The 16,956-nt window shown below is 45.9% G+C and overlaps 1 protein-coding gene across 1 annotated transcript in view; it reads left to right on the top strand.

Annotated features, from left to right (window-relative positions):
* The window catches only part of LOC139764064 (uncharacterized), a 180,093-nt gene that overhangs the window by 150,561 nt on the left and 12,576 nt on the right, over positions 1-16,956 (top strand). Inside the window, exons 4-5 of the mRNA XM_071690519.1 lie at positions 6,971-7,056; positions 11,409-11,642. Of these exons, the coding sequence (XP_071546620.1) occupies positions 6,971-7,056; positions 11,409-11,642 (320 nt within the window). The remainder of the gene's footprint in view (positions 1-6,970; positions 7,057-11,408; positions 11,643-16,956) is intronic.

Below are 16,956 nucleotides of genomic sequence, written 5' to 3'. Positions count from 1 at the left end.
CCTCTAACACTGGACTAACCAAACTATGATAATGTTACCATCATACTTGTAGACTTAGCCCAACCAAACTATAATGCTGTTACTATTTCATTTCTAGTAATGGATCATCCAAATTATAATGTTTTTACTGTTACATTGTTAGTACTGGACCAACCAAACTATAGTGTTACCATCACATAACTAGTACTGGTCCACCTAAACTATAATGCTCTTACCATTACAGTTCTAGTACTGGACCAACCAAACCATAATATCATGTCTTTAGTATCGAACAAACTACACTATAAAGCTCTTACCATCACTTTACCTGCACTGGTTCAACCAGACTATAATGTGACAATCATTCTTTAGTACTGGGCTAACCAAACTATACCGTCATCCTGTAGCCTTTAGTACTGGACTAACCAAACTATAGTGTTACCATCATTCTATAGCACTGGACTAACCAAACTATACATCGTCATTCTTTAGTACTGAACTGAAGAAACTATATTGCATTTCCCGTCCAGTTTCTAGTACTGAGCAACCAAACACTAATGTTGGCACCACATTTCTATTACTGAACCAATCAAGCTATGATGTTACTACTGTACTCTAATACAGGACGAACCAAGTAATGATACTGGTGCCATCACATGGCTAGTACTGAACCAACCAAACTATAATACTGGGACCATCCTGTTTCTATTACTGCACCAACCAAACTGGAATGTTGCTACCGTCATACATCTAGTACTGGACAAACCAAATCTTAATACTGTTTACATCACATTTTCAGCGCTAGACCAGCCAAACTATAATGGTGTTGCTAGCACATTCCTCGCACTGGACCAACCAGACGTTGTTAATGGAGTTACCATCACATTCTAGTACTGGACCAACCAAACTATAAGGTCGTTACCATCACATTCTAGTACTGGACCAACCAAACTATAAGGTCGTTACCATCACAATTCTAGTCTCATACCAACCAAACTATGATTTTGTTTACCATCACATTGCTAATACTGGATTAACCTAACTATAATGTTGTCATTACAAGTGGACCAACCAAACTATAATGTTGTCACCATTATGTTTCTAGCATTGGACCAACCAAACTATAATGTTGTCACCATTATGTTTCTAGCATTGGACCAACCAAACTATAATGTTGTCACCATTATGTTTCTAGCACTGGGCCAACTAAACTATAATGTTGTCACCATTATGTTTCTAGCACTGGGCCAACTAAACTATACTGTTGTTTACATCACAAATGCAGTATTGGGCCAGTCATACTATGGTACTGTTACCATCACATTTCTAGTACTGGACCAACCGGACCATAATGCTCTTACCAACAAATCTTCAGTACAGAACCTTATTAACTATAATGCTGCTCTCATCACATTTTTCTAACACTGGACTAACCAAACTATTATGTTGTCACCGCGAAACTTTAATGCTGTAACCATAACATTTCTTGTATTAGACCATGCAAATTATAATGTTACTATCTCATACATAGATTTGGACCAACCAAACTATAATGCTTCTACCATCACGTTTCTGGTAGTTGACCAGCCGAGCCATAATACTCTTACCATCACATAAGTTCACACTTCTCCCTCTCATGATGCAGGCTGTCCTGCTCTCTCTAACATACGGTTCATCATACATAAGGTTCACTGTACATATGATTCACTGTACATAAGGTTCACCGTACATAAGGTTCACTGTACATAAGGTTCACCGTACATAAGGTTCACTGTACATATGATTCACTGTACATAAGGTTCACCGTACATAAGGTTCACTGTACATAAGGTTCACTGTACATAAGGTTCACCGTACATAAGGTTCACTGTACATATGATTCACTGTACATAAGGTTCACCGTACATAAGGTTCACTGTACATAAGGTTCACTGTACATAAGGTTCACCGTACATAAGGTTCACTGTACATAAGGTTCACTGTACATAAGGTTCACTGTACATAAGGTTCACTGTACATAAGGTTCACCGTACATAAGGTTCACTGTACATATGATTCACTGTACATAAGGTTCACCGTACATAAGGTTCACTGTACATATGATTCACTGTACATAAGGTTCACCGTACATAAGGTTCACTGTACATATGATTCACTGTACATAAGGTTCACCGTACATAAGGTTCACTGTACATAAGGTTCACTGTACATAAGGTTCACCGTACATAAGGTTCACCGTACATAAGGTTCACTGTACATATGATTCACTGTACATAAGGTTCACTGTAGATAAGGTTCACCGTACATAAGGTTCACTGTACATAAGGTTCACCGTACATAAGGTTCACCATACATAAGGTTTACTTTATATAAGGTTCACTGTACATAAGGTTCACTGTAGATAAGGTTCACCGTACATAAGGTTCACCGTACATAAGGTTCACCATACATAAGGTCCACTGTACATAAGGTTCACTGTTCATATGATTCACAGTACATAAGGTTCACCGTACATAAGGTTCACCATACATAAGGTCCACTGTACATAAGGTTCACTGTTCATATGATTCACAGTACATAAGGTTCACCGTACATAAGGTTCACCATACATAAGGTCCACTGTACATAAGGTTCACTGTTCATATGATTCACAGTACATAAGGTTCACCGTACATATGATTCACTGTACATAAGGTTCACCGTACATATGGTTCACTGTACACAAGGTTCACCATACACAAGGTTCACCGTACATATGATTCACAGTACATAAGGTTCACCGTACATATGATTCACTGTACATAAGGTTCACCGTACATAAGGTTCACCATACATAAGGTTCACCGTACATAAGGTTTACTTTATATAAGGTTCACTGTACATAAGGTTCACCGTACATAAGGTTCACTGTACATAAGGTTCACCGTACATAAGGTTTACTTTATATAAGGTTCACTGTACATAAGGTTCACCGTACATAAGGTTCACTGTACATAAGGTTCACCGTACATAAGGTTTACTTTATATAAGGTTCACTGTACATAAGGTTCACCGTACATAAGGTTCACTGTACATAAGGTTCACTGTACATAAGGTTTACCGTACATAAGGTTTACTTTATATAAGGTTCACTGTACATAAGGTTCACCGTACATATGATTCACTGTACATAAGGTTCACCGTACATAAGGTTCACTGTACATAAGGTTCACCGTACATAAGGTTCACCGTACATATGATTCACTGTACATAAGGTTCACCGTACATAAGGTTCACTGTACATAAGGTTCACTGTACATAAGGTTCACCGTACATATGATTCACTGTACATAAGGTTCACCGTACATAAGGTTCACTGTACATAAGGTTCACTGTACATAAGGTTCACCGTACATATGATTCACAGTACATAAGGTTCATCGTACATAAGGTTTACTGTACATAAGGTTTACTTTACATAAGGTTCACCGTACATAAGGTTCACTGTACATAAGGTTCACCGTACATAAGGTTTACTTTATATAAGGTTCACTGTACATAAGGTTCACCGTACATAAGGTTTACTGTACATAATATTCACTGTACATAAGGTCCACCGTACATAAGGTTTACTGTACATAAGTTTCACTGTACATAAGGTTCACCGCACATAAGGTTTACTGTACATAAGTCAATTTACACAAGGTTCACCGTACATAAGGTTCACTGTACATAAGGCTCACCGAACATGAGGTTCACTGTACTTAAGGTTCAATTTACATAAGGTTACTGTACATAAGGTTCAGTGTACCTAAGGTTCACCGTACATAAGATTTACTGTATATAAGGTTCACTGTACATAAGGTTCACCGTACATAAGGTTCACTGTACATAAGGTTCACCGTACATAAGGCTCACTTAGCATAAGGTTCATTGTTCATAAGGTTCACTGTAAATAAAGTTCACTACACAAGGTTCAATGTCCATAATGTTCATCGTACATAAGGTTCACCGTACATAAGTTTCACTGTACATAAGGTTTACTGTACATAAGGTTCACCGTACATAAGATTCACTGTACCTAAGGTTAACCGTAGATAAGGTTCACTGTATATAAAGTTCACTGCACATAAGGTTTACTTTACATAAGGTTCACTGTACATAAGGTTCACCGTACATAAGGTTTACTTTACATAAGGTTCACTGTACATAAGGTTTACCGTACGTAAGGTTCACTGTACATAAGGTTCACCGTACATCAGGTTCACTTTGCATAAGGTTCACTGTACATAAGGTTCACAACCCACAACCATGACCTGACCAGTCCCCGTCCCCACAACCATGACCTGACCAATCCTTGCCCTCCACAACCATGACCTGACCAGTCCCCGTTCCCACAACCATGGCCTGACCAGTCCCCGCCCCCACAACCATGACCTGACCAGTCTCCGTCCCCACAACCATGACCTGACCAGTCCTCGCCCCCACAACCATGACCTGACCAGTCTCCGTCCCCACAACCATGACCTGACCAGTCCCCGTCCCCACAACCATGACCTAACCAGTCCCCGTCCCCACAACCGTGACCTAACCAGTCCCCGTCCCCACAACCATGACCTGACCAGTCCCCGTCCCCACAACCATGACCTGACCAGTCCTTGCCCACACAACCATGACCTGATCAGTCCTCGCCCCCACAACCATGACCTGACCAGTCCCCGTCCCCACAACCATTACCTGACCAGTCCCCGTCCCCACTACCATGACCTGACCAGTCCCCGTCCCCACAACCATGACCTGACCAGGTCCTCGCCCCACCCAACCATGACCTGACCAGTCCCCGTCCCCACAACCATGACCTGACCAGTCCCCGTCCCCACAGGTATGACCTGACCAGTCCTCGCCCCCACAACCATGACCTGATCAGTCCCCTTCCCCACAACCATGACCTGACCAGTCCCCGTCCCCACAACCATGACCTGACCAGTCTCCGTCCCCACAACCATGACCTGACCAGTTCCCGTCCCCACAACTATGACCTGACTAGTCCTCGCCCCCACAACCATGACCTGACCAGTCCCCGTCCCCACAACCATGACCTGACCATTCCCCGCCCCCACAACCATGACCTGACCATTCCCCGCCCCCACAACCATGACCTGACCATTCCCCGCCCCCACAACCATGACCTGACCAGTCCCCGTCCCCACAACCATGACCTGACCAGTCTCCGTCCCCACAACCATGACCTGACCAGTTCCCGTCCCCACAACTATGACCTGACTAGTCCTCGCCACCACAACCATGGCCTGACCAGTCCCCATCCCCACAACCATGGCCTGACCAGTCCCCGTCCCCACAACCATGACCTGACCAGTCCTCGCCACCACAACCATGGCCTGACCAGTCCCCGTCCCCACAACCATGACCTGACCAGTCCCCGTCCCCACAACCATGACCTGACCAGTCCCCGTCCCCACAACCATGACCTGACCAGTCCCCGTCCCCACAACCATGACCTGACCAGTCCTCGCCACCACAACCATGACCTGACCAGTCCCCGTCCCCACAACCATGGCCTAACCAGTCCCCGTCCCCACAACCATGACCTGACCAGTCCCCGTCCCCACAACCATGACCTGACCAGTTCCCGTCCCCACAACCATGGCCTGACCAGTCCCTGTCCCCTGGCCTGACCAGTCCCCGTCCCCACAACCATGACCTGACCAGTCCCCGTCCCCACAACCATGAACTGACCAGTCCCCGTCCCCTGGCCTGACCAGTCCCCGTCCCCACAACCATGACCTGACCAGTCCCCGTCCCCACAACCATGACCTGACCAGTCCCCGTCCCCACAACCATGACCTGACCAGTCCCCGTCCCCACAACCATGACCTGACCAGTCCCCGTCCCCACAACCATGACCTGACCAGTCCCCGTCCCCACAACCATGGCCTGACCAGTCCCCGTCCCCTGGCCTGACCAGTCCCCGTCCCCACAACCATGACCTGACCAGTCCCCGTCCCCACAACCATGAACTGACCAGTCCCCGTCCCACAATCATGACCTGACCAGTCCTCGCCCCCACAATCGTGACCTGACCAGTCCCCGTCCCCACAACCATGACCTGACCAGTCCTCGCCCCACAACCATGACCTGACCGGTCCCCGTCCCCACAACTATGACCTGACTAGTCCCCGCCTCCACAACCGTGACCTGACCAGTCCCCGTCCCCACAACCATGGCCTGACCAGTCCCCGTCCCCATAACCATGGCCTGACCAGTCCCCGTCCCCACAACCATGACCTGACCGGTCCCCGTCCCCACAACTATGACCTGACTAGTCCCCGCCTCCACAACCGTGACCTGACCAGTCCCCGTCCCCACAACCATGGCCTGACCAGTCCCCGTCCCCATAACCATGACCTGACCAGTCCCCGTCCCCACAATCATGACTTGACCAGTCCCCGTCCCCATGACCTGACCAGTCCCCGTCCCCACAACCATGACCTGACCAGTCCCCGTCCCCACAATCATGACTTGACCAGTCCCCGTCCCCATGACCTGATCAGTCCCCGCCCCCACAACCATGACCTGACCAGTCCCACCCCAGAACCATGACCTGACCTGTTCACGCCCCCACATTCATGACCTGATCTGCTACGGCTCCCACAGCCATGACCTAACTGTTCACCCCCAAATCAATGTCATGATCTGTTCCCGTCCTCAAAGCCATGATATGACCTGTCCCCGCCCACAAAGCCATGACCTGACCTGTTCCCGACCCCACAGCTATGACCTGACCTGTTCACGCCTTACAGGCATGATATGACTTGTTTCCGCTTTCACAGCCGTGGCCTGACCTGTTCCCGTCCCCACAGCCGTAACATGATCTGTTCCCACCCACATAGCCATGACCTGACCTGACCTCATCCCCTCAGCCATGACCTGACCTATCCCTGCCCTGCAGCCATGACCTGACCTCAACACTCATCCTGTATCCCTTCAACAGACCACAGTCTACGGGTCAACATTGGCATCGGCGAAGGTGTTGTCTGCATCCTCTTTGCTGTCCTGTTGATCCTTGCCCTCTGTAAGGTAGGTCGTCCTGCACTGTAAGGTAGGTCTTCCTGTACTGTAAGGTAGGTCTTCCTGTACTGTAAGGTAGGTCCTCCTGTACTGTAAGGTAGGTCCTCCTGTACTGTAAGGTAGGTCGTCCTGCACTGTAAGGTAGGTCCTCCTGTACTGTAAGGTAAGTCCTCCTGTACTGTAAGGTAGGTCGTCCTGCACTGTAAGGTAGATCTTCCTGTACTGTAAGGTAGGTCATCCTGTACTGTAAGGTAGGTCTTCCTGTACTGTAAGGTAGGTCGTCCTGCACTGTAAGGTAGGTCCTCCTGTACTGTAATGTAGGTCTTCCTGTACTGTGAGGTAGGTCGTCCTGCACTGTAAGGTAGGTCCTCCTGCACTGTAAGGTAGGTCTTCTTGTACTGTAAGGTAGGTCTTCCTTTACTGTAAGGTAGGTCATCCTGTACTGTAAAGTAGATCTTCCTGTACTGTAAGGTAGGTCCTCCTGTACTGTAAGGTAAGTCCTCCTGTACTGTAAGGTAGGTCTTCCTGTACTGTAAGGTAGGTCTTCCTGTACTGTAAGGTAGGTCTTCCTTTACTGTAAGGTAGGTCGTCCTGTACTGTAAGGTAGGTTTTCCTGTACTGTAAGGTAGGTCCTCCTCTGCTGTAAGGTAGGTTTTCCTGTACTGTAAGGTAGGTCCTCCTCTGCTGTAAGGTAGGTCTTCCTCTACTGTAAGGTAGGTCCTCCTGTACTGTAAGGTACGTCCTCCTGTACTGTAAGGTAGGTCTTCCTGCACTGTAAGGTAGGTCCTCCTGTACTGTAAGGTAGGTCTTCCTGCACTGTAAGGTAGGTCCTCCTGTACTGTAAGGTAGGTCTTCCTGTACTGTAAGGTAGGTCTTCCTGTACTGTAAAGTAGGTCTTCCTGTACTGTAAGGTAGGTCTTCCTGTACTGTAAGGTAGGTCTGCCTGTACTGTAAGGTAGGTCTTCCTGTACTGTAAAGTAGGTCTTCCTGTACTGTAAGGTACGTTCTCCTGTACTGTAAGGTAGGTCCTCCTGTACTGTAAGGTAGGTCTTCCTGCACTGTAAGGTAGGTCCTCCTGTACTGTAAGGTAGGTCTTCCTGTACTGTAAGGTAGGTCTTCCTGTACTGTAAAGTAGGTCTTCCTGTACTTGTAAGGTAGGTCTTCCTGTACTGTAAGGTAGGTCTTCCTGTACTGTAAGGTAGGTCTTCCTGTACTGTAAGGTAGGTCTTCCTGTACTGTAAAGTAGGTCTTCCTGTACTGTAAGGTACGTTCTCCTGTACTGTAAGGTAGGTCCTCCTGTACTGTAAGGTAGGTCCTCCTGTACTGTAAGGTAGGTCCTCCTGTACTGTAAGGGAAGTCTTCCTGTACTGTAAGATAGGTCGTCCTGCACTGTAAGGTAGGTCCTCCTGTACTGTAAGGTAGGTCTTCCTGTACTGTAAGGTAGGTCCTCCTGTACTGTAAGGTAGGTCCTCCTGTACTGTAAGGTAAGTCTTCCTGTACTGTAAGATAGGTCGTCCTGCACTGTAAGATAGGTCGTCCTGTACTGTAAGGTAGGTCCTCCTGTACTGTAAGGTAGGTCCTCCTGTACTGTAAGGTAGGTCTTCCTGTACTGTAAGGTAGGTCTTCCTGTACTGTAAGGTAGGTCCTCCTGTACTGTAAGGTAGGTCTTCCTGTACTGTAAGGTACGTCCTCCTGTACTGTAAGATAGGTCGTCCTGCACTGTAAGGTAGGTCCTCCTGTACTGTAAGGTAGGTCGTCCTGTACTGCAAGGTAGGTCACATTGCTGATCCAAGTTACAGCTTCTAAGGTGTGCACCAAGTTGTCTCCCACGTGGCAGGAATGATAACAAACACAAGATATAACAACACTAGACCTCATCTGTACACATAAGGTGGACCACATACGTGGACCACCTTATACTCTCATGACAACCTTATATGTGACTACCATCTGAACCACCTTATACTCTCATGACAACCTTATATGTGACTACCATCTGAACCACCTTATACTCTCATGACAACCTTATATGTGACTACCATCTGAACCACCTTATACTCTCATGACAACCTTATATGTGACTACCATCTGAACCACCTTATATTCTCATGACAACCATCTCAACACAAGATTTCGAGAGGGCCATTGCTCTCAGCCTGGACTCATGGACATGTATCACCTGCAGTCGATATCCTCTGGAGAAAAAGTGTAGATTCCGGTGTCATTCCCGAGTGTCTGAAACTGACCCACATGGCCCCAGTCCACAAAGGTGGAAGGAAAACAGTCTCAAAAAACTATTGACTGATACCATTAACATGACGCATTAAGAGTCAGGAGAACATGGTGTCAGGGCGGGAAGGTCTTACCTCTCTCAGTTCCTTAACCAACATGACAGGATGATTGAAGTTCTGGAAAACAAATACAATGCTAATGTAATTTATACAGACTTTGCAAAAGCATTTGACAAAGTGACCATGGTATTATAGTCCAAGAAATGCGAAAGATTGGAATAACCGGAAAAATTAGGAGATGGATATATCCAGTCCCTCCACGGTGCCCCAAGGAGCTGTAATTGCACCTCTGTTGTTCCTCATTCTTATATCTGACGTGGACTTAAACATGAGGCACAGTTTCATTCCTTCCTTTGCAGATGATACAAGAATATTTATGCAACTCGCATCACTACATGGTTTTCACTGGGGGTTTGTTTCATTTCCTTCGGTGTGGGGAAAATGAAGAGATAAAAAACAACAGAGAATACCTGACAGACACAAACATTATCATAAACCAGCTGAATAATATGCAAGATCTCGAAGCAGTAATGTGGATCGACCCAACCTTCAGCGAATTCAACAAATCAACGGTTGTCTCATGACGAAGGATGGCAGGGTGGATCCTGCGGACCTTCAAGGCAAGGGAAGGAAAAACCAATGACATCATTTGGGCGATAATACCTTTTACGGGCTGAATATTGTTTCGTTCAAATATTACCCTACGAGGCGGGTGATATTGTAGTTAGAAAGTGTTCAGAAACTTTCACAGGCCATAATGTGGTAAAACAGCCAAATTACTGAGTAAGGTTGAAATCTCTGAGGCTAAACAGTCAGGAGCGCAGACGGGAAAAGTATATCATCATCATATACCAGGAACATTCTAGAAGGTATGGTTCCATATGGACATTCGGAAACAAAAGAAAATCTTCCTGGCACAACAAGCATGGAAGACTTTGTCGAATACCACCTCTGAGATCCACTGGTGTGATGTGGTGCCTAACTGTCCGTTATAGTGCCTGACTCTCCCTGATGGTGCCTGCCTGTCTTTCATGGTACCTGACAGTTCCTTATTTTACCTGAATGTTCCTTATGGTGTTTTTTACTTTTATTGTGGTACCTGACCTGACCTTATAGTGACTGATTGTCCCTTATTATGTTTGACTGTTTCTTATGATGTGTCTGATTGTGAAATTTCATAAGGTGCCTGACTGTACCTTATTGTGCCTGACTGTCCTTTATAGTGCCTGACTGTCCCTCATTGTGATTGACTGTCTCTTATGGTGCCTGACTGTCCTTTATAGTGCCTGACTGTCCCTCATTGTGATTGACTGTCTCTTATGGTGCCTGACTGTCCTTTATAGTGCCTGACTGTCCCTCATTGTGATTGACTGTCTCTTATGGTGCCTGACTGTCCTTTATAGTGCCTGACTGTCCCTCATTGTGCTTGACTGTACCTTATTGTGCCTGACTGTCCTTTATAGTGCCTGACTGTCCCTCATGGTGCCTGACTGTCTCTTATGGTGCCTGACTGTCCTTTATAGTGCCTGACTGTCCCTCATTGTGCTTGACTGTACCTTATTGTGCCTGACTGTCCTTTATAGTGCCTGACTGTCCCTCATTGTGATTGACTGTCTCTTATGGTGCCTGACTGTCCCTCATTGTGATTGACTGTCTCTTATGGTGCCTGACTGTCCTTTATAGTGCCTGACTGTCCCTCATTGTGCTTGACTGTCTCTTATGGTGCCTGACTGTCCTTTATAGTGCCTGACTGTCCCTCATTGTGCTTGACTGTCTCTTATGGTGCCTGACTGTCCTTTATAGTGCCTGACTGTTCCTCATGTTGCTTGTCTGACCCTTATAGTGTCTGACTGTTCCTTATGGTACCTGACTGTCCCTTTTAATGCTTAATTGTCTCTTTAAGGTACCTAACTGTCCCTCATGGTGGCTGATTGTCTCATATTGTGTCTGAGTGTCCCATATGGTGCCTGACAGTCCCTTATAGTGCCTTACTACCTCTTATTGTGCCTGAATGTGTCTAGTTATACTTAATGTTACCATGAATAACTGACAGCCTCTAACCCTTGACAGTACCAGCCGTGGTTGGCGTGGTTGTGGCTGTTGAAGGCTGTGGCGGTGCTGGTGGTGAACGGATACTTCCTGACTGGATGGATCGTAGAAAAATCTCGCTACTACCACCAGATCTGGGACCAGCATAACTACGACCAAGATAATGTCTTCATGACGGCAGGCATCATACTGACCCTCGTGGAGGTCTTCCTTATGTTCATCTTTTGCTGCGTCGGTGGATCCTTCACGTATAAGGTGTGTGTATCTCTCTTCCTACATGTACTCAGTGTAGTATATAAGAAAACTTTCTACCCATCTCTTGAACACTTATTACCATCAAGTTCACATGAATGATTTATTACTATCAAGTTCACATAAATGATTTATAAACTTGCAGGATCGCATTCCGATTTTTTACTTTGCCCATAACGCCCTTCAACCTGACATAATATAGTTCATCTCTGATGTACGACAACCCTCCCTCGACCTTACATAACAGGATCCTTCTTTAGTTTACCCCAACCACCCCACAACCTTATATACCAGGGACGTTCTTTAGTGTATCTCAACCCTCACACAACCTTACATGACAGTTTCTGTCTTTACTTTACCCCAAACCCCCCTAAACCTTACACTAAAGGATCCTTCTTTGAGAACCCTATCCTCACCTCCACATTATGTGACAATATCCCTCATTATTGTACTCAGTCCCTTCCTCATCCTTACATAAGAGGATCCCTCTACAGTTTACCATAACTCTCCCTTAGCCGTACATGACAGCATCCTTCTTTCGTGTGCCCCAACCACCCGTCAGCCTTACATGACAGGGTCATTCTTCACTGTAAACCCCCCCCCCCCGGTCATCCTTACCTGACATGGTCCCTTGTTTGCGTACCCCATACCCTCCCTCAACCTTACTTGACAGTATCCTTCCTTAGTGTACCTCAACCACCCCTCAGCCTTACATGACAGGGTCCTTCTTTAGTGTACCCCAACCCACTGTCATCCTTACCTGGCAGGGTCCCTTTTCGGTGTACCCCTATCCTCCCTCAACTGTACATGACAGTGTTCTCTAGTGTACCTCAACCCTCCCTTACCTTATGTGTCAGGGTCCTTCTTTAATGTACCCCCACCCCCTCTTAAACTTAGATGACAGTCCTTCTTTGGTGCATCTCAATGGTTCGTCAGCCTTCACTGACAATCTTCTTGTGTATACCTCAATCATCACTAAATCTTTTACGTCAGTCTCTGTCTTTAGTGTACCTCAATCCTCAAACAACCTTTCATGGCAGTTTCTCTATCTAGTTTTCTTCAACTCCCCCCTTCCCCCTCAGCCCTACATGAAAGGGTCCTTCTTGAGTGTTACTCAACCCTCTCTTAACTTAACGTGACAGAGACCTTCATCTGTAAATCCTAAACCCTCAATCTTGCATGACAGGGCCCATCTTTAGTGTACCTCAATTCCCCCTCAGCCTTGAATGAGAGGGTCCTTCTTTAGCGTACCAACCCTCCCTGAACCTTACATGACAGAGTCTTTGTCTAGTGTTCCGCAACCTACCCTCAGTCTTACATGACAGGGCCCTTCTTTAGTGCCCCCGAGCCCTCCCTCAACCTTACATGTCAGGTTCCTTCTTTAATGTACCCCAGCCACCCCTCAACCTTCCATGATAGGGTCCTTCTTTAGTGTATCCCCAAGCGCCACTGAACCTTACATGACAAGGTCATTCTTTAGTGTATCCCAACCCTCTCTCAAACTTACATGGCGAGGTCCATCTTTAGTGTAACCCAACCTTCCCTCAACCTCACATGACAGTCTCCTTGTTTTTTATACCCCATCCCCCCCACTCTCAAACTTACATGACAGGGTCCTTCTTTAGTGTACCTCAACCCTCCCTGAACATTACATAGTCCGCTTCTTTAGTGTACCCCAGCCTTCCCTCAACCTTATATGACAGGGACGATCTTTAGTGTACCTCAATCCTCAAACAACCTTTCATGACACTTTCTCTATGTCGTTTTCCCCCAGCTCCCCCTCATCCTTACATCAGGGTCCTTCTTAAGTGTACCCTAGTCCCCCCCCGCTCAACCTTACATGACCCAGTCTTTATTTAGTGTACCCCAACCTCCGCCCTCAACCTTACATAAGAATCTTCTTTAGTGCACCCGAAGTACTCTGTAACCTTACATGACAGGGTCTTTCTCTAGTGTTCCCCAACCTCCAACTCAATCTTACATGACAGTCTCCTTACATGAGATGTGCCTTTCTTAGTGTACCTCACCCCTCCCTCAGCCTTATATGGCAGATTTTCCTCTTTTTCTGTACCCCAACCCTATCTCAAACTTACATGAGATCGTCCTTCTTTAATGTAACAGCCTTTCTTCAACCTAAAATAACAGTGGCCCTTCTTTGGTGTACCCCAACCCTCCCTCAACCTTATATGACAGGAACGGCCTTTATTGTACCTCAATCCTCAAACAATCATTCCTGACAGTCTCTCCCTTTACTTTCCACAATCCCTTTCAACCTTACATGAACGGGTCCTTTTTTGTGTACTCCAACCCTCCCTTAACCTTACATGAGAGGGTAATTCTTTAATGTACCAAAGCCCCCCTAACCTTACATGACAGGGCCCTTCTTCAGTGTACGCCAGCCTTCCCTTAACTTTATACGACAAGGACCTTCTTTAGTGTACCCTCAGGCTCTCTTAACCTTACATGACAAAGTTTTCTTTCGTGCATCCCAATAGTGCCTCAACCTTTCATGATAGTCTTCTTTTTTGTGTACCTGAGTGATCAGTAAACCTTATAGAACAGTCTCCGTCTTTGGTGAAATCGAATCCCCCCTCAAGCTCATGTGATCAGATCCTTCTTTAGTGTATCCCAACCCTCTCTTTACTTTACCTGACAGGGACGTTCATTTATATATCATAAACCCTTAACCTTATACGACAGGGCTGATCTTTAGTGTACCCCAACTCCCCCTCAACCGTATATGACAGTTCCTTCTGAACTGTATCCCAAACCTCTCTTAAACTTACAAGACAGGATTCTTATTTAGTTTACGACAACCACACCTCAGTTTTGCATGACAAGGCCCTTCTTTAGTGTACCACAAACCTCCCTCAGCCTTACATGACATTGTCCTTTACTGTACCCCAACCCTTTCCTTAACCTTACATGACGGGTCTATTCTTCATGTACCCCAATCTTCCCTTAACCTTACATGATAGGGTTCTTCTTTAGTGTACCCCGTCCCTCTCTGAACCTTACATGACAGAGTCCTTCTTTACTGTACCTCAACTTTCCTTCAACCTTACGTGACAGCGTCCTTCTTTTTAGTGTACCCAACTCTCCCTCAACCTTCCATGACAGGGTCCTTCTTTAGTGTACCACAACCTCCCCTCAACCTTACATGACAGTCTCTTTTAGTGTACCCCTACCTTCCCTTAACCTTACATGACACGCTCCTTCTTTTGTGTACCCGAAGAATTCCTTCAACCTTACATGACCGGGTCCTTCTTTAACGTACCCCAACATTCCCTCAACCTTACATAACAGGATCCCTCTTTAGTGTACAGCAACCTTCTTAACCTTACATGAATAAGACCTTCATTTGTGTATCCTAAACCCTTAGCTATATATGAAGGGCCCTTCTTTATGGTACCCCAACTCCCCCTCAACCATAAGTGACAGGGTTATCCTCCTCACCCTTACTTGACGGGGTTCTTCCTTAATGTACCCCAACCACCCGTCATCCTTGCCTGACTTGGCACCCTTTTTTGCGTACCCCATACCTTTCGTCAACCTTAAACGACAGGGTCATTTTTAGATGTATCCCAAGCCTCCCTCAACCTTAGATAACAGTCCCCTTATTTTGTGTACCACAACCCTCCCTCAACTTTACATGACAGGGTCCCAACCCCCACTCAACCATACATGACAGGGTCCTTGTTTAGTGTAGCCCAACCCTCCCTCAAACTTACATGACAGTGTCCTTCTCTGTGTAGCCCATCCTCAACTCCACATTACATCATAGTGTCCTTCTTTAGTGTACCCTATCCCTTTCTTAACCTTACATGACAGGGTTCTTGTATAATGTACCCCAGTCTTCCCTCAACCTTACATTATATGGTCCTTCTTTAGTGTACCCCAACCCTCCCTAACCTTATATGACGGTTCTTATTTAGTGCACCCTATCCCTCTCTCATCCTTATATGACAGTGTCCCCCCTTAGTGTATCTCAACTCTCTCTCAACCTTACATGACAGGGTCCTTCTTGAATGCACCATAACCCTCCCTCAAACTTACATAACAGGGTACTTTTTTAGTGTACCTTAACCCTTCCTCACCCTTTCAAATCAGTCTCCTTCTTTAGTTTACCGCAACCTTACCACAGCATTACATGACAGGGTCCTTCCTTACTGTACCCCAACCCTCCCTCAGCCCTACATGACAGGCTGTTTCTGTAATGTACCACAACCCTCCTTGAACCTTACATGAATGTGTCCTTATTTAGTGTACCCCAACCCTCCCACAACCTTACATGATGGGGTTCTTTTTTTGTGTACCCAAACCCTCCCTCATCCTTACATGACAGGTTTCTTCTTTGGTGTATCCCGCCTTCCCTCAACATTATATAAGAGGGACGTCCGTTAGTGTACCTCAATCGTCAAACAACTTTTCATGACAGTCTCTCTGTTTAGTTTGCTCCAACTCCCACACAACCTTACATGACAGGGTCCTTTTTTCATGCATCCCAATAATGCCTCAACCTTCCATGACAGTCTCCTTTTTGTATACCTCACTCAGTACTAAACCTTATACGACCGTCTCCGTCTTTAATGTACCTCAATCCCTCCTCAACCTTACATGACCGGGTCCTTCTTTAATGTACCCCAGCATTCCCTCAGCCTTACGCAACAGGATCCTTCTTTAGTGTACAGCAACCCTCTCTTAACCTTACATGAATGAGACCTTCATTTGTATATCCTAAACCCTCAACTTATATGGCAAGGCCCTTCTTTAGTGTACCCCAACGTCCTCTCAACCATACATGACAGGGTCCTCCTTTAGTATACCTCAAGCATCCCTGAACCTTACAAGATTATTCTTTAGTTTACGACAACCACACCTCAATCTTGCATGACAGAGACCTTCTTTAGTGTACCACAACCTCCCTTAACCCTTACATGACAGGGCCCTTCATTAGTGTATCTCAACCCTCTCACAACCTTATATGACAGAGTCCTTCTTTAGTGTACCAGAACCTTCCCTCATCATTACATGACAGTGTTCTTCTTCAGTGTACCCCAACCCTCCCTCAACCTTACATGACAGGGTCATTCTTCATTGTACCCTAAACTTCCCTCAGCCGTACATGACAGGTTTCTTCTTTAGTGTACCTCAACCTCCGATCATCCTTACATGACAGTCTCATTTTTTGTGCCGTATCCCACCCTCAACCAACAACCCTCCCTTAATCTTACATAACAGTGTCCTTCCTTAGTGTACCACGACCCTTCCTGAACATGACAGGGTCTATCTCTAGTGTACCCAATAGCTCACTCAA

This window comes from Panulirus ornatus, chromosome 48 (genome assembly GCF_036320965.1).
Source record: "Panulirus ornatus isolate Po-2019 chromosome 48, ASM3632096v1, whole genome shotgun sequence".
Taxonomy (NCBI): domain Eukaryota; kingdom Metazoa; phylum Arthropoda; class Malacostraca; order Decapoda; family Palinuridae; genus Panulirus; species Panulirus ornatus.
This window is presented reverse-complemented; position numbering and strand designations above follow the sequence as displayed.